At 41.1% G+C, this 22,572-nt stretch overlaps 1 protein-coding gene across 1 annotated transcript in view; it reads right to left on the bottom strand.

Moving 5' to 3' along the window:
* LRBA (LPS responsive beige-like anchor protein) overlaps positions 1 to 22,572 on the bottom strand; it is a 749,089-nt gene that overhangs the window by 345,343 nt on the left and 381,174 nt on the right. Inside the window, exon 37 of the mRNA XM_077279308.1 lies at positions 2,987 to 3,111. Coding sequence (XP_077135423.1) covers positions 2,987 to 3,111 — 125 coding nt within the window. The remainder of the gene's footprint in view (positions 1 to 2,986; positions 3,112 to 22,572) is intronic.

Below are 22,572 nucleotides of genomic sequence, written 5' to 3' on the forward strand. Positions count from 1 at the left end.
GTTGGGGTTCCTCAAGGATCAGTCCTAGGCCCCCTCCTCTTCTCTTTGTATACTGCCGCTATTGGACAAACAATCAGTAGATTTGGTTTCCAGTACCATCTCTATGCTGACGACACCCAATTATACACTTCTGATCTCACGCCTGCCTTTTTAGAAAACACCAGTGATTGTCTTACCCCTGTCTCTAACATCATGTCCTCCCTCTATCTGAAGCTGAACCTGTCAAAAACTGAACTCATCGTGTTCTCTCCCTCTACTAACCTACCTTTGCCTGACACTGCCATCTCCGTGTGCGGTTCCACCATTATTCCAAAGCAACATGCCCGCTGCCTTGGGGTCATCCTTGATTCTGAGCTTTCATTCACCCCCCACATCCGATCACTGGCTCGCTCTTCCTATCTGCATCTCAAAAACATTTCTAGAATTCGCCCTTTTCTTACTTTCGACTCTGCAAAAACTCTTACTGTTTCACTTATTCATTCCCGTCTGGACTATTGTAACTCTCTACTAATCGGCCTCCCTCTTACCAAACTCTCCCCGCTCCAATCTGTCCTGAATGCTGCAGCCAGGATCATATTCCTCACCAACCGTTACACCGATGCCTCTACCCTGTGCCAGTCATTACATTGGCTACCCATCCACTGCAGAATCCAGTACAAAACTACTACCCTCATCCACAAAGCACTGCATGGCTCAGCACCACCCTACATCTCCTCTCTGGTCTCAGTCTACCACCCTACCCGTGCCCTCCGCTCCGCTCATGACCTCAGGTTAGCATCCTCAATAATCAGAACCTCCCACTCCCGTCTCCAAGACTTTACACGTGCTGCGCCGATTCTTTGGAATGCACTACCTATGTTAATACGATTAATCCCCAATCCCCACAGTTTTAAGCGTGCCCTAAAAACCCATTTGTTCAGATTGGCCTACCGCCTCAATGCATTAACCCAACGATCCCTGTGTGGCCTATCATAAAAAAAAAACCATAATCAGGTTCCTCGTATCATGTTCTCATACACTTTATGCAGATAATAGCCCTCTGTGTCTGTACTGTTACATACTTAGGCAGTTAACTGGTTCATGCAGCTTTACATGAACACCCGAGCCTTACACTATGGCAGGTCCAAATAACTAAAGCAATTGTTACCATCCACCTCTCGTGTCTCCCCTTTTCCTCAGTTTGTAAGCTTGTGAGCAGGGCCCTCATTCCTCCTGGTATCTATTTTTAACTGTGATTTCTGTTATGCTGTAATGTCTATTGTCGGTACAAGTCCCCTCTATAATTTGTAAAGCGCTGCGGAATATGTTGGCGCTATATAAAATTATTATTATTATTATTATTATTCATTCCCTATGGGGTTCAGTGAGTGATGCGCTCTTTTACGGACAGGTCAAAAGAAAGAATCGAGCGGCAGTCAAGGATGCACACTGCCACTGCTTTCTAAAGGAGACAAAAGTCACCTGTTCTACAGATCGGTGCGGGTACCAGAGGTCAGACTTCCACTAATCTAAGTTATGACTCTACCCTTGGATGGGCGATGACGTATCTTCACCAGACTTGGTGCTTGTTTAAAAATTTCACTATAATTCTAAGCTTCTGTTTTTCCTTCATATTCATTTAACATTACCACCACACATGAATTTTTTTCTGACCATTGCCTGATACTTAAAAGGCACCCAGACACATTACATAGATGTTGGACACAACTGTTTTGCCAACAGCTATCTCCCCTGACTCCCCAATATACAAACACTTGAATCTTCAGAACGCTCCTTTTATGAAAGAGCCACTGCCAGACTCCTCTGCTGGTGGTTCTCCATGGAGAACAAAAAAGGATCGACCACTGGAATTATAGATTATAAATACTTCTCTAATCTACCATCATCTGTCTGCCAGTCTAGTCTACTCTACATGGGAGGCTTCAGGCTGTTAGCAAGGGGTTAATACAGCACTTGGGGCTGACATTTTTTGTACTGGATGCAAGCTGGCTATACATATTAGATGGTCGTCGGCTAAACAATGTTTCAACCAATTATTTGGCTGACCATTATCTCAGCTGACTCTCCCATACATAGGAGAGTTTGATTGAACGAGTGCTCCTATCTTCTCTATGATACAGCTGCCGAATGACATGTCAACCATTAGGATATTACCAGTAAAAATATGCGATTGGCAATTCCAAATCATACATGCACTTTTGACATCTACATATACACAATGGACCAGAGCTGGGCAAACTACGACCCGCAGGCCATATCCAGCCGTCTGGCTGTTTCAGTCTGACCCACGACAGCCAAAAGGCCAAAACAGTGGCTTATACGGTATACAGAGAGGCTATATGGGGGTTCATACTGTATACAGGGGGCTAGGTGAGGGCTTATATTGCATATAGAGAGGCTATGTGGGGGTTCACTCTGTATAGAGGGGGCTAACACTGTATACAGCGGTTGTGTGGGTACTCACATGGCAAATAGGGCGCCTATGTGGGGGCTCATACAACATACAGGAGGCTGTATGTGAGCTCATACATATGACATATAGGGGGGCTGTGAGTGGGCTCATACAGTATATAGGAGGATGTCCGCATACTTAATTCTGCTTAATATGAAGTGACAATTAATGCAGAATAATTACAATTAAGTTAATATTAATATTGAGCAGTGTTTCAGCTATCTTCATTCAACAACTTCTCTTTTTTACTCTTCTTAAAATGAGAAACAAACAAAAAATAGTCATTGTGGGTCCCCCTGAATTCTCAAAATTTGTACAAAAAAAGCGATATCTAAATCAGTTACCATTATATCAATTCATGTACCAACAACATACAGCAGCATCATTCTTAATGAGTATTAAACCTGTCAAAAGCGAGAAACGTTCCAATCCCGATGAAGGATTTCCCTTACATAGCATAAATCCATTCTACAGGTAGCATTTTCTGAACTATGACCATTTTGACTAAAGAGAGAATATAACTATGGTACTGACCATGCTCTATGGCTGCTTTGAGTGTCGCTTCAGGATGTGTCGAACCAAGGGGGTTCCGCACAAATCGTCGTCGGCGCCTCAAGTCATCTTCCCAGTAGTCAAGGCGCCAGAACTCCCGGGGCCGGCTACAACAAAACACAGGGATCACACATGTTAGCCATTACTAAACAGCATGGTAGCTGTGAATTTTCACAGACAGCTTTCCTTGTTTGCTTAGCTCTTTCTTTGACTTTCACTGTTATAACTGTCACTATTGAATAATTTAACTTAAGTATTTCTTCACTGAAGAGCTAATGTGATGTCACTGTAAACCAGAGATGCATGCAGTTAAGACATTGTGCACTTTAATACACAGTAAGACAGTAATGGATACCACTAGGTCAAAATATATTTAAAAATATATATTTTACATTATCTAAAATATAACAAAGATTAAAATAACATAAGTCTTAAGTATTTTTACCACCTTATTCTCAATGGTGCACAGTATGACTATCTAAAGAGTTCTACCAACCCAAAAGACCTGTAATTTATTGGATTAAGTCACATTGTGAATGAGTAGAGCAAACCATGGACATATCGAAAGACCCTACAAAGTGAGGAGAAACTAGAACCGGGCCAATAACCTCCATGTACATACTACACATACTCGCCTCCATTGCTATAAGCCTTTCTATTTTGTGTTTTCTCTTTACGTATGTCCTTGAAAAGAACAATATCACTTTTCCATCCAAGGAATTCCTCTTCGTGGTAGGAAGGTGAAATGAACACTAAATACATCATTGTAAAATGAATTGCTGACAGTGTGATCAACTTCCCTGCACACTAGTGGCATGCGCTCCGATTTCAGGCTCATTTCAGCCCCAGCAGGGCATCTCGCCCAGAGACTGCATTTATAAAACAGAATAGGGAAAAGGCTATTATAAATATGGGATAGCATTACCTATATTAATCAAAGTCTGTCCCCTTTCATCATTTTTCTTTCTAATTTGTGCCTTTCCTTCACAAGGTCAGTAAATCAAACCAAAGACCATTTGCCTCGAAAGTGTTAACTTTAATGAAAATCTTGCTCATGTCTGTATGGTTCGCGATAATAAAATATTACTCAGGTTAGGTGTGCAGGAATTTAATTAAAATCATCTCCTAAAATATTCATAACCTTTAGCCCCTGGGGTACCAAAATTATACAAGCTTTTCCATTTAGATACGGTATGTAACAAACTACACTTTCTATTGTCTGTTTTGTTTTCGTAGAAAACACTATGTCCTCCGATTCAGAGCATCAAAGCAATTCTTACAGAACCATTGATATTAGAACATATATACATGAATGGAAATCAGAGTACACAGATTATAGTCACACATAATCCCTGTCCGCCTAATGGTACCGTCACACTCTGCAACTTTCCAATGATCACGACCAGCGATACGACCTGGCCGTGATCGTTGGAAAGTCGTTGTGTGGTCGCTGGAGAGCTGTCACACACACAGCTCTCCTGCGACCAACGATGCCGAGGTCCCCGGGTAACCAGGGTAAACATCGGGTTACTAAGCGCAGGGCCGCGCTTAGTAACCCGATGTTTACCCTGGTTACCATTGTAAATGTAAAAAAAAAAACACATACTCACATTCCGGTGCCCGGCGTCCGCTTCCCTGCACTCCTCCTGCATCCTGTGTAAGCGCGGCCGTAAAGCAGAGCGGTGACGTCACCGCTGTGCTCTGATGTACGGCCGGCCGGCGCTGACACAGGATGCAGGAGGAGTGCAGGGAAGCGGACGCCCGGGGACGTGACAGGCACCGGAATGTAAGTATGTAGTGTTTTTTTTTTTTTACATTTACAATGGTAACCAGGGTAAACATCGGGTTACTAAACGCGGCCCTGCGCTTAGTAACCCGATATTTACCCTGGCTACCAGTGAAGACATCGCTGCATCGGCATCACACATGCCGATGCAGCGATGTCAGCGGGTGATCCAGCGACGAAATAAAGTTTCAAACGATCTGCTACGACGTATGATTCTCAGCGGGGTCCCTGATCGCAGTAGCGTGTCAGACACAGCGAGATCGTAACTATATCGCTGGAACGTCACGGATCGTGCCGTCGTAGCGACCAAAGTGCCACTGTGAGACGGTACCCTAAGAGTATGATGAGTATAGAAGTGCAGATAACAAAAATCTAAAAAGCTAATAACATAAGGAATGGGCCTACATAATGCAGGCACAAACATTTCTTGGCCAAACAAAAAAAAGTTTCCACTTATCACAGTTGACTAGACTGATACAAACCAGACTCCCCTTTGTAAAATCTGACTACAGTGAGTGTCTTACATGGATAGCAGGACCTCACTTGTACAATGCCCAGTTTCTGATCAGTAATATCATCTGATGATATCCAAGCAGCAAGTCATTCAAAATGACTGATGTCAAGCTAATCTTACTCTGCTCTATTAAACAGTCTACTTATGGCTTGCATACTGCAGTTTAGAGTTAACCCTACAGGGTACTACAAACTTAGAGAAGGCTTACCACTTTCTAAAAAGAAATAAAATAAATTTGGCGCATTTAAAATATTTGTATTACTATATACAACTTAAGGTACCTTCACACGAAGCGACGCTGCAGCGATAGCGTCAACGATGCCGATCGCTGCAGCGTCGCTGTTTGGTCGCTGGGGAGCTGTCACACAGACCTCTCTCCAGCGACCAACGATGCCGAGGTCCCCGGGTAACCAGGGTAAACATCGGGTTGCTAAGCGCAGGGCCGCGCTTAGTAACCCGATGTTTACCCTGGTTACCAGCGTAAAAGTAAAAAAAACAAACACTACATACTCACCTGCGCGTCCCCCAGCGTCTGCTTCCTGACACTGACTGAGCTCCGGCCCTAACAGCAGAGCGGTGACGTCACCGCTGTGCTTTCACTTTCACTTTAGGGCCGGCGCTCAGTAAGTGTCAGGAAGCAGACGCTGGGGGACGCGAAGGTGAGTATGTACTGTTTGTTTTTTTTACTTTTACGCTGGTAACCAGGGTAAACATCGGGTTACTAAGCGCGGCCCTGCGCTTGGTAACTCGATGTTTACCCTGGTTACCAGTGTAAAACATCGCTGGTATCGTTGCTTTTGCTTTCAAACACAACGATACACGGCGATCGGACGACCAAATAAAGTTCTGGACTTTATTCAGCGACCAGCGACATCACAGCAGGATCCTGATCGCTGCTGCGTGTCAAACTAAACGATATCGCTAGCGAGGACGCTGCAACGTCACGGATCACTAGCGATATTGTTACAAAGTCGTTTCGTGTGAAGGTACCTTTACTGACACAAATCCCATTAGGAAAGATGACATGATTTGAAGATAACTATTTCTATGGCCAAGGTGTTTTCATTAAAGAAATGTGCACTATAATCTTTTGTATTTTCCTTCTTGTGCTGAGCTAAGCCTCTCATCAGTTACTGAAGATATCAGTGCCCACCTGGGCCCCGAGCAATGCCACTTCTTGTGTTTCACCCAGGAGAGCTTCTAGATTCGGCATGTAACCGGCTGACTGACTCATTTCAATAGTGAAGTTAGACCCCAGAGCTGTTGATGCAGACCGGAAAGGGGACTGGTTCAGAAATGTAAATGGGCACTCATTCAGCCCCCTTCAGATACAACACTGATTTATCAACACATGAATCTCTCCTATGTTAGGCCCAAGCTGGAGGTGGAGCTGCTGGGTCCTGGGACAGTTGGGTGGCTTGTCATATTTTACATCCAGCACAATCTATGGACAATATAGTACAAAGAAAAAGTGCAGAATGATATGCAGGTTTGTTGGAAAAGATTTAGCATAACTTGTATTTAATTCCCTGGTTTTTGCATGCATAGGAGTCCAGTGGGCGGTCTACAGTTATCTGCACAAACAGTCCTACGTGGAGGACTGTCAATCACTGAATAGGACCTCCTACTGAACTCATATGTGTACAAAAACCAGGGATTTCAATTTATACCCTTTAACTTTCCGCACAACAATGTATATCAATCTGATCAGCTCCTCCCGCTGCTTTATAACATTCTGATTGTGCATCAGATACCATTTAAAAAAAAATATAGGTTTCCTTTAATATATGTATTAGTAAGTTGTGTAAATTTGTATCTAAAGTTTGTGTTTCTTTCGTTGTTTTTTTTTTTTTTTTTTTTACAACCACAAGTATGAACACCGTGTAGATGGAAAGTCAGAAATATAATCATTAGAATTTATTTCCCATTCAACTTCTTTAGAAAAATGGAGAAATCTTACAGGTACGACAAACTTTCTGGTCAAGATTACCAAAATGGGATCTGGAAGAACAATTTCCCAAAATACTACAGCACACGAAGTCTCCACGTGAGGTTGGAATCCGCATTATCCAGGGATAAGGAACTTTTAAGGCTCATTTGCATGTCCGTGCAATAATCAGTATAAGGGCAAAAGGTGCCAACAGAATGGCTGCAATTTTAAACTGTACCCACGCTACATCTATGGATGTGTGGCTTAAAATAGATTTTCCCAACATTTGGAACACCTAAAAAAATGCAAAAAAAAAAAAAAAAAATCAGTTTACACAATTATTATTCTCCGTGTAACTTTTAGTTACCGTATGTGCTATGACTAACTGCAAAAAGTAGTGAAATAGTAAAATTGGAATATCTAGAAAAACAAAACTAAAAAGTAAGGTTCTTTGTGAGGCTCGATTAATAATAGATATTTTCTCATTTGTAATTTTGGGGAAAAATGTGAAGCACAGCTGGCTATGTGCAGTTCTATGATAGTCTGAATAGACTGCATGGGCACTTCATCATTCTGCCTCCTTACGTTTATCTGTAAAAATTACTATCAAATATCAGGCAGCCTGCAGTTGGGAATCACATACTGCTCTAGGTCTATGGGGAATGATACAATGAGGGTCTATTCATCAGAATGGCAATCGGTACAAGTAATTAGTTCCCCAGACTAGAGATCTCCTGCAAGGCTTATTTCAGCTGGAGACACAAACATATGACAATGAAAAGCTAATGAAACCTGCTAAAATGTGTTAACCTTCACCGTCATCAATCCTTTCAATTCTCCTGCTTCCAGTGTTAGGCAAAGATGCTAAATTATTCATATGTTTGGCTACCGTCCCGAGTCATACCCTCTAATCTAAAACTGAAAAAAAAGAGTTAATGAATAAATTATTGTCCATTATTCTAAATTTCCTAATCCTAAAAGTAGACAGATAAATGCATACATGTGTGTATATGGACACATACCTAACTGAACGTGTTTAGTTGTGGTCTATAGTTAGCAATTTGCTAATAGTTTGCGGGACTATTCACAGGCTTCAGTTAACATCACCTCATACTTTCTATCTAATCGAAGAATTAGACTTCACTAAACTGCCAAAATTGTCTATATACAAAACTGATGGAATTATTTAAAAATGTAAGCCAAAACCATTTATGAACCTACAGTTGGAAAAAGTAGTATTTCATACACTGCCGTTTTCGCAAGTTTAGTCTGTAAATTTTATCCTAGGAACACTTCAACTGTAAGAGTCAGAATCTAAAAATAAAAAAACACAATCACATTGCATGATATTTACATAATTAAACTGCATTTTGTTGCATGAAATAAGTATTTTACACAATAGAACAACAGAACCTTATATTTGGTACAGTAACATTTGTTTGCAATTTCAAAGGTCAGAAGTTTCCTGCAGATCTTGGCCAAGTTTGCACAAACTGCAGCAGGGATTTTGTCCTGCTCCTCCATACAGTTCTCCAGATCTTTCAGGTTTCGGGGCGGTCGCTGGGCAACATTGAGTTTAAAATCCCTCCAAAGATTTTCTATTGGGTTCAGGTCTGGAGATGCTTCTTACGGAGCCACACGTTTGTTTCCCTGCCTGTGTTTTTGGGTCATTGTCATGCTGAAGGACCTAGCCATGACCCATCTTCAATGCTCTAAGGCTAGTTTCACATTTGCGTTTAAAAACGCAGCGTTTTTAACGCAAACGCAGGTGGTGAAAAAACGCATGTAAACGCGTGCAAACGCTGCGTTTTTTTAGACGCATGAGTTTTTGCATGCGGTAAAAAAAAACGCGGAATTAAGGTAATGTAGGTCAATGACCTATAGTTACCTTCAGTCGCGGCGATGCGCCCTCTGCTGGATGTCCTCATATGACGTCGAGCGTGGGAAAAAGTTCCCAGGCTCGAGGTCATATGAGGACATCCAGCAGAGGGCGCATCACCGCGACTGAAGGTAACTATAGGTCATTGACCTACATTACCTTGATTCCCCGTGGTTTACAGGCAGGAGCACAGCTGCATTATAGCAGAGCTCCTGCCTGTAAAATATTTTAACCCCTTCAGATGGATTTACATTGTGGGACGTTACAGATCTACAGAAGGTATGTATATTGTTGGTTTATTATTTTTAATTTGTTACAGAACGATGGTCTTCAGGTGGATTGAGAGAGCAATAAAATATTACAACAACCTGTGTGTTTATTTAATTAAAATACTTTGCAAAATTGTGTTTTTTTAACCATTTCATACAATTGGATTAATAATGGATAGGTGTCATAATTGACGCCTCTCCATTATTAATCTGGCTTAATGTCACCTTACAATAGCAAGGTGACATTAACCCTTCATTACCCCATATCCCACCGCTACACGGGAGTGGGAAGAGAGTGGCCAAGTGCCAGAATAGGCGCATCTTACAGATGTGCCTTTTCTGGGGTGGCTGGGGGCAGATGTTTTTAGCCGGGGGGGGGGGCAATAAACGTGGACCCTGCCTCTAGAAATTACTACATGTTGCATTTCCGCAACAAAACACAAGCATGGAAAAAACACATGCGTTGTCAAACGCGGCAAAATGCATGCAAAAAAAACGCATGCGTTTTTAATGTTAAGTATAGGAAAAAAACGCATGCTTTTTTTGCGGTAAAACGCAGCGGCAAAAAACGCAAATGTGAAACCAGCCTTACTAAGAGAAATAGGTTGTTGGCCAAAATCTCACGATACATGACCCCATCCATCCTCAATTCAATACTGTGCAGTCATCCTGTGTTCTTTGCAGAAAAGCATCCCCAAAGTATGAAGTTTCCCCCACAATGCTTCACTGTAGGGACGGTATTCTTGGGGTCAGTCGTACTCATCCTTCTTCCTCCAAACATGGCCAATGAACTTGATACCAAAAAGTTCTATTTTGCTCTCATATAACCACATGACCTTCTTGGATGCCATCTCTGAATTATCCAGATGGTCATTGGCGAACTTCAAACAGGCCTGGACATGAGCTGGCGTGAGCAGGGAGACCTTGAGTGCCCTGAAGGATTTTAATGCCATGATGGCGTAGTGTGTAACTAACAGCAATGTTTGAGACTGTAGTCCCGGCTCTCTACAGGTAATTGACCAGGTCCTCCCAGGTAGTTTTAGGTTTATTCATAACCTTTCTCAGAATCATCCATACCCCACGAGGCGAGATTATGCATGGAGCGCCATACTGAGGAAGATTTGCAGTTATCTTGTGTTTTTCTTCCATTTTCTAATAATTGTGCCAAAATTTGTCACAGTCTTACCAAGCTGCTTGCGTATTGTCCTGTAGCCCATCCCAGCCTTGTTCAAGTCTACAATTTTGTCCCAAGACAGCTCTTTGGTCTTGGCCATGGTGGAGAGGTTGGAGTGTGATTGATTGTGTCGACAGGTGTCCTTCATACAGGTAACAAGTTCAAACAGGTGCAATTAATACAGGTAATGAGTGCAGTGTAGGAGGGCTCCTAAGGGTACGTATCCACCTTCAGGATGGTCGGCGGTATAGACGGAGCGGCAAACCCGCTCCACCCTAAGCCCTGCCCCCTTCTGTGACGCGATGATGCCGGATGTGTTCATTGCACACATCCGGCATCATCGCACCACACACATGGGGCCCTGTGATATACCTTGCGGCGGCACCGCAAGGTACACGGACATGCTGCGATCTTAAAAGACGCGCAGCATGTCCGGAATCGCAGGGCCGCCGGGTGCGTGTTACCACGCATAGTGGAGACGGGATTTGATAAAATCCCCTCCACTACGCTGTAACATCTGGACGCTGCGTGTTTGACGCTGCAGCTCTGCGCAGCGTCAAACACGCAGCGTTTCCAGCACATGGACACATACCCTTAAAGAAAAACTAACAGGTCTGTGAGAGACAGAATTCTTGCTGTTTGGTAGGTGATCAAATACTTATTTCATGCAATAAAATGCAATTTAATTATTTTAAAAATTATACAATGTGATTTTCTGTTTTTTGATTCTGTCTCACAGTTGCAGTGTACATAAAATAAAAATTACAGACCTCTCCATTCTTTTTAGGTGGTAAAACTTGCAAAAACCAGCAGTGTACCAAATATTTATTTTCCGCATTGTACATGAATATGTGTTTTATTTTTATTAAAAATTTTATTTAACATAAAAGTTGGAAAATTCAGTTGACAATAAATGGTCAATGACTCAACTAGGCACCATCTTAGAGATGAAATCTCCAGTACTACTTTATGATAGAAAACTAATGAGTTACAGTATTTTGGGGGATTATAAGCAGCCCCTTTTTTCTACCACATTTGAGAGGAAAATGGGGGACCGTCTTATAAGCTAAAGGTAGCTTATGGGGAGTAGGTGGGTTTGGGGGCAGGTGCTATAGAGCAAGGTCACAAAAGGCAGGGTCGCTGCTTCAGGCCAGCAGCGGCAGGAGTGGAGCAATGGGGTCTCATAAGATGTTGGCTCAGGCTAGCGGAGTCCTCTTTCCCATTGATTACCCTACGGTGGACTTCAGGAATATGGCCACCTACCGAAGCCCACCACAGGGTAATCAATGGGAAAGGGGACTCCGCTCAGTGGCGCTGACATCTTATGAAAGCCATGTGGGCGCAGCCTTGCACTGTCTGGACGCCCCTTCCTCCCAGCTCGGGGCCCGCAGAATCTCCGAACTCCTGCCACCAGCCGCCTGAAGCAATGAACCTGACCACGAACAGCTACCATTAAAAATGACAGACGCACCACCATATTATTTAAAAAAGGTTTTTCTATTTTCCACAACAAAATTTGAGGTGGGTCTTATGGTCCACAAAATAAGGTATGTTAAAAGGTTGCGTTACATAGATTGCATTATTATCGTGAAACAAAACAGGCTGCTGATTACCCAATGAATGAACAAGATGCGTTTTTCATCAGGTGGAATGGTCTTTTCGAATATCATTCTTGGCAACACATTGTCCTGTGTAAACAGGAGCTGTACTGTCGAGAAGAATAGAAGCCTATGATCACTAAACGATCTATTACAGATCCTTTAGTGCACATCTGAATCAGTCGGTCTGCGTTAACTGGCAATTAAACGACTGCCACTGCTTGTTTCTGTGTATAATGCAGTGTAAATGGACGACAACTAAATTCATATTTTATATTCACATATGGCTGATTTTTTTATGAGATTGACAAATATTGTTTCAATACATTTGAAAGAGGTTTTTATACCTATACACAAGACTATATATGATATCTTAAGTCTACAAAATATGTATGTTTAATCTTTTTATTCTAAAGTTCCTATGGAATGTCTCATCACCGTCATACATTAAAGCACACCTTCTGCAAATGGAAATTGAGGATATCCGAATAATAGAAGACAATGTAATATTCTCGACCAGGTCTCTCATTGACTTGACCTTCAGGATTAGTCATCTTGATATCAGCCCCAAACAAATGATTCAGTTTTTCTTTTATTTCAACTTTCTCATATCCTAAGCAAGGTAATACAAGCTATCGCATGACATTGAGCAAATACATATTCAGGGGAACAAACAGATAAGACATGGTTTTCGAAAAAGCTGTATGGCTAAAGGATTTCCTTGGAAAAACAGATTGGTTATGCTGAATTGTAACATTAATGGCATCTTCTGGCGCTACAGAAACTTCGATAGCACTCTTATTTCAATGCCTGCATTTTTCTCCTTTTTTGACAAAGACAAATGATTGCCATCAATCAAGATCCAATCGGGTACACGGAGAGTCATGCAAATGTATCACTCTTTACGCGTTTGCCTGCTATTTGTGCAGCCTTTGCTACACATTATTTTACAGAACGATCAGAAAAAAGGCGCCCATAAGAGATCATTCACACCCACTGTAAAATTAACTTTCATGAATAATGAACGGCTTAAGTCTGGGATAATGTATATACTCCTCAGAAAAGGCCCCTAACACTTCATTTTCTCACTGCAAGATTATGTAAATGATACTATATGACCTTTATCATTCCAAACAGGACATGCAAAATGCATATTATTTCATACATCATTGCAAAGCTAGTCACTTCCTTATGGAGAAACAGCCATTTATAATGTTGTGGGTGAAGTGCGGCGACTGCTAGGAAATGATTTCTGCCTCTCATTCTGAATTTTCCCATCTCCAACGTTTCATACACAGAGATATCTAAAATTGTACTGTGCTTGTATTATGAAGTGCAAAGGTGAATGTAGACTTGTAAAGACTAGACTTATGCATTTTTAGATATACAGCCCTCTAAAATCTAAAAATATTCAGAACGGCTACATATTTCACCATAAAGCGGTTATGTTAAACATATGATATTCACACAGAGCTTTAGAATAAATTTAGGGCTATAGCTCAGTATAAAGCCCCTAGCCTAGCACGCTGCACAAGTCATTTATATAAGTAATTAGGCTTAGATTGGCAGATGTGAATCCATTATAAACTATATATAATGACAACTGGCTATATATACAAGGGTGGAGAGAAGTGTAATTTGGCCAACATTTAGCAATTTCATTCCTTTAAATCAGAGAGCTATGTCACACAAAAAATAGCTAATTAACATTACCCACATGTCTACTTCACATCAGCACAATTTTTTAAGCATAATTTTTTGTTAGGAAGTTAGAAGGGTTAAAAGTTGACCAGCAATGTTACTTTTACAACAAAATTTACAACACCTTTTTTTTTTCTTTTTAGGGACCACATTAAAGTGACTGAGGAGTTTATATGACAGAAAATACCCAAAAGTGACACCAATTTAAAAACTGAACCGCTCAAGGTGCTCAAGCCAACATTCAGTAAGTTTATTAAAGGAAACCTGTCAGCAGGTTTTGCCGCTAAAAAATGTGGCCACCGCCTTTCAGGGCTTATCTACAACATTCTATAATGCTGTAGATAAGCCCCCGGTCCGACCTCAAACCAAAAGGAGAGGGGCATTTGGATTTTGGAGCGCAGAAATCGCTGGATTTCTTTTGAAGTGCAAGCAGCCATTTTAGTTTTTCCGAGCCTTTGTACTACCAGTAACGTGGAAGCCCCCTATTTTTCCATTGACAGGTGACAGATTTGAGTGGGACTTGCATTTTTGAGTGGATTGATTTGAAGCTTTTATTGGGAACATTTTACATAATGTTAGGGATCACATTTATTCAATGCTCTACACTCAGCACTTACATCGGGGTTTACATCTAAGGCTTCTTTTACACTTGCCGTGATTTTACGACCAGTTTTTGTGGTCCCAATAGATTTTTATGGGGCCGCAATAATTCCACAGCGTGATGTATGGCCGTATTTACGGCGGTGAAAAAAGATCAAGCTTGCTCGATCTTTTTCACGGCTTACGGACACGCCCCATATTGTAAATCAACGCGTCGTCACTTCCGCAAGTTTTTTGAGGTCGGTTATTGCGGCAGACCTTGAAAATTGCAGCAATACGGCCCGTAAAAAAGACCCGAAATAACGGGCCGTAAAAAACACGGTATGTGTAAAAGCAGCCGAAAGCTCCAAGTGATGTGATTCAGATGAAACCCCTAAGGGATCCATTCACTATAATGAGGCAGCAGAGTTACTCTGGACTTAAGTTTTGTCTCTGTTCAGCATTGTCCTTTTCAGAAGTGCACGAACTGTGGCCCGGCACTTTTATGACTGCCTAAAAGAACAGACACCACCGCATCACAGACCAGACAGAGTCCACAGTTTCTCTATCTGCCTCATTATAGGGAATCATCCACCAGGGTTTCTTTCTGAATCATGTATTGCAAATATTTACATGGAAACCCCGATGTAAGAGCTCAGCGTAGCGCTCAGAATAATTATGAGCCAAACCTTACTGCGATCTTTGGGAGGCAGAATGAACAAAACAGCAGTAAAGAATTGGTTTTATTTATTACGTCGTTCCTCATGCAGCGATACCAGATTTATAGCGGGTTTTTATGTTTGGCTGCTGTCACACACTAGAAGACACTTTTTTTTGCAAAAACTTCCATCACCATATTTTAAGAGCTAGAAGTTTTACATATTTATGCCGACCGTGTCATGCGATGCCTTGTTTTTTGAAGGAAGAGTTGATATTTTTACTGGTACCATTTGCAGGCACATGACATTTTTTGATTGCTTTCTATTTCAATTTTTGGAAGGCAGAATCAACACACACCAGGAATTCAGGAATTGTTTACTGAGTTTTTTTTTATGCCTCTCCACACGTCCTAAAATTGATAAGGTAGCTTTTTTTCTTTGGGTCTGTACGATTACAGAAATACCACATTTATATAGTTTTTTATATTTTGGCTCAATAAAAACTATTTTATGGAAAAAATAATTATTTTTGCATCGCTTTGTTCTGAGAGCTATAACTTTATTTTTCCACTGATTGAGCAGTATAGTGGCTTTTTCTTTGAGAGACAAGATTATGTTTTTATAGTGATACCATTTTTAATTACATTAGTCTTTTTGACCGTGTTTTATTCTGCTTTTTGTTCGGCGGTATGATGATAAAGCATCATTTTTTGCCTTTTTTTCCAATGTTCACCGAAACTGTTAATTGGTGGGACAGTTTTATAGCTGCTTTATCATCATACTGCCGAACAAAACGAGATAAAGATAGATTAAAATTAAAAATTGGCATTTTTGACAATGTCATCTTGTCCCACAAAAAAACAAGCTAATACAGCTCATTCAGTGGAAAAATAAAAAAAGTTAACAGCTCTCAGAATAAAATTATGCAAAAATAATTATTTTTGCTATACAATAGCTTTTATTGTGTAAAAACGCCAAAACAAAACAAAAAATAATTATATAAATGTGCTATCACTGTAATCATACTGAACTTAAGAATAAGGCTACTTTCACACTAGCGTCGGGAACAACCCGTCGCTGCGCGTCGGGCCGACGTTCCCGACGCTAGTGTGGTCTCCGCCGCACAACGGGGGCAGCGGATGCATATTTCCCACGCATCCGCTGCCCCATTGTGATGTGCGGGGAAGTGCGGGGAGGTGGGGGCGGAGTTCCGACTGCGCATGCGCGGTCGGAAAAAGCGGACCGTCGGGAGCAAAAAACGTTACATGTAACGTTTTTTTCTCCCGACGGACCGCTACCATACGCCCAAACGCCGCCAAACGCATTCACCGTTTGGAAATGCGTCGCAAATGCGTCGCAAATGCGTCGCTAATGTTACTCTATGACGAAACAACGTATCCAGCAAAAACTTTTGCTGGATGCGGCGTTTCGCAAAAACGACGCATTTGCGACGTATTGCAGTTAACGCTAGTGTGAAACTAGCCTAAAGCTGACTTACCAATTTTACCACAAGTGTAACAGCATAAAAGAAAAAAAACTAAAAAAAAAAATATCCTGAACTGCTGGTTTTTGTTCATTCCGTATCCCAAAAATCAGAACAGAAAGCGACTAAAAAATGTCATGGGCCTGAAAATGATAAGAGTAAAAACATCAACTTGTCCGGCATAAAACACGCCCTCACATGACTCTGTGGGATGAAAAATGTAATAATTATAGCTATCAAAATATGGTGATGAAAAAACTTTTTGCAATAAGAAGTGTTATAGCTTAACAGCAGCCAAGCATAATAAACTGAGCAATAAACTCGTCTAATCACTTATACTGCACCAGGAGTGGAATAAAAAATTAATAAAACCAATTCTTCACATGCTGATTTGTTCATTCTGCCTCCAAAAAATCCCAGTATGGCTTGGTTTATATATCTATCTTGCACTCTACAATGAGCGCTCACACTGACGTTTCTGTGTAAATCGCTGATTCAGATGGAACCCCCGGTAGAAAATTCTCTATGAGGCAGATGGAGGCACTGTGGACGTTGTCTGGCCCTTGATCCAGCAATGTCCATCTTTTTAGGCATGCATAAAAGCATGGTCAGCCACAGTTTTGTGCACTTTTGAAAAGAAAAGACACCACTGAACAGAAGCCAGACAAAGACCAGAGTATCTTTGCTGCCTCATTATAGTGAATGAATCCTTTGGGGGTTTCATCTGAATCAAATCACTCAAAAATGTAGATAGAAGCCCTAAAGTAAAGTGCAGGATAAATATGACCCCAAATGTTATGTAAAATGTTCGAAATAAAAGCTTCAACTCAATCCACAAAAAAACCAAGCCGCCACTCGGGTCCATTATCTGTTATCGGAAATATAGGGGGCTTCCATGTTACTGGTAGGAAAAAGGCTCTGGAAAAGTGAAATGACTCCTTGCCCCTCAAAAGAAATTCAGCAATTTCTATGCTCCCAAATACAAATTTGTATTGATGAGAGCCCACCTAATTTATGGGTGCCTGTCTCCAGAAGCACGAGCTGGGGACTACAACACACTGTGGACTACAATGGCAGTTTACAATTTTCACACCTCAACATCCACTGCTGCTTGCTTCTGGAAAACCCCAATGGAGTCAAAATCATCACTATACCTGAAGATAAATTACCAAAGGGGTATAATTTCCAAAATGAGGTCATTTGAGGGGGGATGCTGCTCTTGTAGCACTTAAGGGCTCGGTATATGGAGTCAGAAAACTATCCTAGGAAAATATGCACTTCAGGAGGCAAATAGTGCTCAATCCCTGCAGAGTCTCGCCATGTGGCTAAGCAGTACTGTACAGCCACAAATGGGATATTTCGACACTTAGCAGAAATTGTGGGACTCATTTTGGTGCCATCTTTACCCATTTCCCGGTGTGAAAATGTAAAATCTGGGGCTAAAACTAAATTTTGGTGTTAAAAATATAATTATTTTTTCTTCACTGTGCACTGGTATGAAATTCTGTGACATCTTTCATGTCAATATGATCACTGCACCCTAGAATAATTCGTTGGGGGTGTAGTTTGTAAAATGAGGTCACTTATGGAACATTTCTGCTGCTCTGGCACCTCAGGGGCTCTGCCAAAGTGACATGGCACCCTCAAACCAGTCCAGCAAAATCTGAACTCAAATATGGCACTTCTTCCCTTCTGAGCTTTGCAACCACATATGGGGCATCAGTGTACTCAGGAGAAATTGCACAACAAATTTGGGTGAACAATTTTTCCTGCTATCCTTGTGAAATAGAACATTTGGAAAAAATCTTTCTTCATTTTCAGATCAAAGTTTTAAAATTCTGTGAAGTACTAGTGGGTTCAAGGTGCTCACCACCCCTATATAAATTCCTTGAGGGGTCTTGTTTCCAAAATGGAATCACTTGTAGGGAGTTCTCCACTGTTAAGACACATCGAAGTTCTCCAAATGCGATGACACCCGCAGATCAAGCCATCGAAGTCTGAGTTCCAAAATATCACTCCTTCCTTTTTTCTGAATCCTGTCATGTACATAAACAGTAGTTTTCCCCCCACATATCGGGTATCTGCATACTGAGAAGAAATTGCATAACAGATTTTTTTTTTTTTTCTCCTGATAGCCTTGTAAAAAATTTTAAAAAAAGGGTATAAAGTAACTTTTTGTGAAAAAGTAACTAGTTAAATGTTTTTTTTTCCTTCTGTATTCTATTAATTCCTGTGAAGCATCTGAAGGATTAATAAACTTCTTGAATTTTGGTTTGAGTACCTTGAGAGGCACAGTGTTAACCCCTTACTGACATCGGACGGGATAATACGTCCGATGTCAGTATCCCCCGCTTTGACGTGGGCATCGGCAATGAGCCCACCTCAAAGCTGGGACATGTCAGCTGTTTTGAACAGCTGACATGTGCCCGCAATAGCAGCGGGCAAAATTGCGATCCGCCCATGGCTATCAACTAGTTAAATGCCACTGTCAAACTCTGACAGCGGCATTTAACAAGCGCTTCCAGCCATCCGGCGGATGTGCACTCACAGATGACCCGCGTCACGTGAACGCAGGTCAACGGTGTATCGGCATGACAACCAGAGGTCTGCTTGAGACCTCCATGGCTGTTGATGCCGGATTGCTGTGAGCGCCACCCTGTGGTCGGCGCTCATAGCAAGTCTGCAATTCAGCTTCATAAAGGCGATCTAAGCATCGCCTCCCTGTAGCAGAGCCGATCAAGTTGTGGCAGCTTCTAGCCTCCCATGGAGACTATTGAAGCATGTCAAAAGTAAAAAAAAATATATATTAAAAAAAATAAATAAAAACAAAAGTTCAAATCACATCCCTTTCGCCCCATTAAAAAAAACAATAAAAATAAAATCAAACATACATATTCACGTTCAGAATCGCCCGATCTATCAATAAAAAAAAGGATTAACCTGATCGCTAAATGGTGTAGCGAGAAAAAAAATTAAAACGCCCGAATTACTTTTTTTTGGTCGCTGCATCATTGCATTAAAATGCAATAACGGGCAATCAAAATATCGTATCTGCACAAATATGCTATCATTAAAAACGTCAGCTCAGCATGCAAATATAAGCACCCACCCAACCTGCGATCACAAACAATGGAGATGCTACGGGTCTCAGAAAATGGCACAATTTCTTTTTTTTAGCGAACTTTGGAATTTTTTTTCACCACTTGGATTAAAAAAAAAAAAAAAAAAAAGAACGTAGACATGTTTGGTGTCTATGACCTCGTAATGGCCTGGAGAATCATAATGGCAGGTCAGTTTTAGCATTTAGTGAACCTAGCAAAAAAGCTAAACAAAAAACACATGTGGGATTGCACTTTTTTTTTGCAATTTCACCGCACTTTGAATTTTTCCCGTTTTCTGTTACCTGACATGGTAAAACCAGTGGTATCGTTAAAAAGTACAACTCGCCCCGCAAAAAATATGCCCTCACATGGCCATATTGACGGAAAAATAAAAAAAGTTATGGCTCTGGATAGAAGGGGAGCAAAAAACGAAAAACCGAAAAAAACTCCAGTCATGAAGGGTGTCACGGATCCCAAGGAGGATATTTTTATCGTCCCCACCGCTCACACCAATATGTCATGAACTGGGGTTGTTTGGTTGCCCAGTTTTTTCTGAAGGGGATTTAACTATATCCCACTTCCGGTTTGGAACTTGCAGCAGTCTGGAGCCCCCCTTACTCTCAGGTCAGACAGGGTACTGCACCTAGGATAATTAGTTGCGAGAAAGGCTGCCTTACTTTGTACTGGCTAATGGGCATGCTGCAGTGAGGGCGAAATAACTACTCCCACTCAGGCAGGAAAGATAATTAGCAATGCCGTCTGTCGCTGCCAGTCTTCCCCAAAAGCACAGGACAATTTCTGCTGCCACCAGCTCTTCAGAGGATTAGACAGTACGTTATAGAGTAAGGAGAAACTAAGCTAGTAATTTTATATATTTTAATTATATTATAAAAGAAGACAAGTATCGAATGTACAAACAATTACAAATAAAAAGTGATTAAAGTTGAAAAAAAAAAAAAAAAAACCCACTTCTGGTTCTCTCATATTTCAGATCATGGCAAAACATGTGGCTGGGGGAGGGGCGATCATCAGAATGCATTACAGAGTGTGTCTCAGCTAGCTTCCTGGTCAAAGGCTAGAGAAAAATGAGCTCTCACGGTCTTATACCCCATGGTCGTTACAGCACTGAGTGGGCGGAGCCATGGAGTGCACTCCTACGTTCTCTGAGGGACTCAGTTATGGAACATTCATATCCACCATAGCTCCAGAATGCAACCTCGTATAGCGACGACAGAATTACCATTGATCTTGTTTTGCGGCTAGCATTCTATTAAGACCAAACATAACCTGGCTATGCACCGCGAGTAAGCAGTAATTCGTTTCTCAGATACCCAGGGTACAGGAAATTGGAAAACGCACTGGGTGATGGTCTGGCCGATGCACATACCAAATATGTAACGTTCGTATCTGTCACTAATTGGGGTCAAGTTATGCCTTACCATTAAGTTTGTACATGAACAAAAGGGCACATGGTTTCAGACGTAAGACTGGTTTTCTGCACACTCTTGCTTCGAGAGGGAGGGGGGACAGAGTCCCTTACTGGAGTTTCATGTTACAGCTGTACTGTCAGCAGGGAGCAAGAGTTGGGAAGGGGGGTCGGAAAGTCAGCAGTGTGTGTCTGTGCTCAGCTTTAATGGACGAAGCAGAGCTCAGTGTGCGTGATCATAGACAATCAAATATATCATATTCCTTACAAAGGGGTTAAGCATTGTGTCACTTTTTGGATATTTTCTGTCATATAGACTCTGTCAAAGTCACTACAAAGGTGATCCCTAAAAAAAATGGTCTTGTAAATTTTGCAAAAATTACAAATTGCTGGCCAACATTCAGCCCTCCTAACAAAAAAAAATATGCTTCAAAAAATGTTCTGATGTAAAAGTAGACATGTGGTAAACGTTATTAACTGTGTTGTGTGACAATCCTTTGGCTTAAGGGCATAAAAATGAAAAGTTTGAAAATTGTTACATTTTCACCAAATTCTCGATATTTTCTCAAATAATTGCAAGTTGCATTGAACAAATTTTACTACCATCATGAAGTACAATATGTCACGAGAAAATCTCAGAATCGGTGGGATCCATTGAACCATTCCAGAGTTATGGTACCTCAAAGTGACACTGGCCAACACCAAGTCAAAATTGTAAAGTACGTTTGATTTAAAATGTAATTTAGCTAGCAGTGGAAAAAAGATATACCCATCACTGATGGCTTATCTTTACTGCAAGTAATCAGTGTGTGATCAGTGAGGGCCCCATTTTAGGACACCTACCATCAGACGAATAAAGGGGTAATGGTGCTCAATAGAGAGCTGTGGTCCTGATACTGCATTACCACACACAGGATGAGCCATGTAGGGTCTCAGATAAGTGAAGCAGAAGTAAACACTGCATGGTTCCAAGGTCAATAAGAAAAGCAGCCTCATTTATCACACTCAAAGCATCAGTTTGATGGCACAAAGTAGAGTTTGGCATTAGCCCAAGTTTGTATTTCATGAATAAAAGTTAATTCGTATGTGTACTTAGTAATACAGTAGAAGGTATGTGCTACACAAACTGCATTCATTTATAGAAGTCCCTCTAGACATACATTTTCACATATCACAAAAGTAAACACCTCTTCCCATTGAGACAACTAGAGTTTAACCCCTTAGTGACTGAGCCAAATTTTTTAAATCTAACCAGTGTTTTATGTGGTAGGAACATTGGAACACTTCAACATAACCCAGTGATTGGGAGATTTTTTTTCGTGACACATTATACTTTATGTTAATGGAAAATTTAGGTCAATTTTTTTTTTATAGATAAACACAAAACATTAGAAATTTGACAAAAATGTAAAAAAATAAATTGCAATTTCCAATCTTTCAGTGATTATCCCTTTAAACCAGATAGTCAT

This window comes from Ranitomeya variabilis, chromosome 1 (genome assembly GCF_051348905.1).
Source record: "Ranitomeya variabilis isolate aRanVar5 chromosome 1, aRanVar5.hap1, whole genome shotgun sequence".
NCBI classification, from domain to species: domain Eukaryota; kingdom Metazoa; phylum Chordata; class Amphibia; order Anura; family Dendrobatidae; genus Ranitomeya; species Ranitomeya variabilis.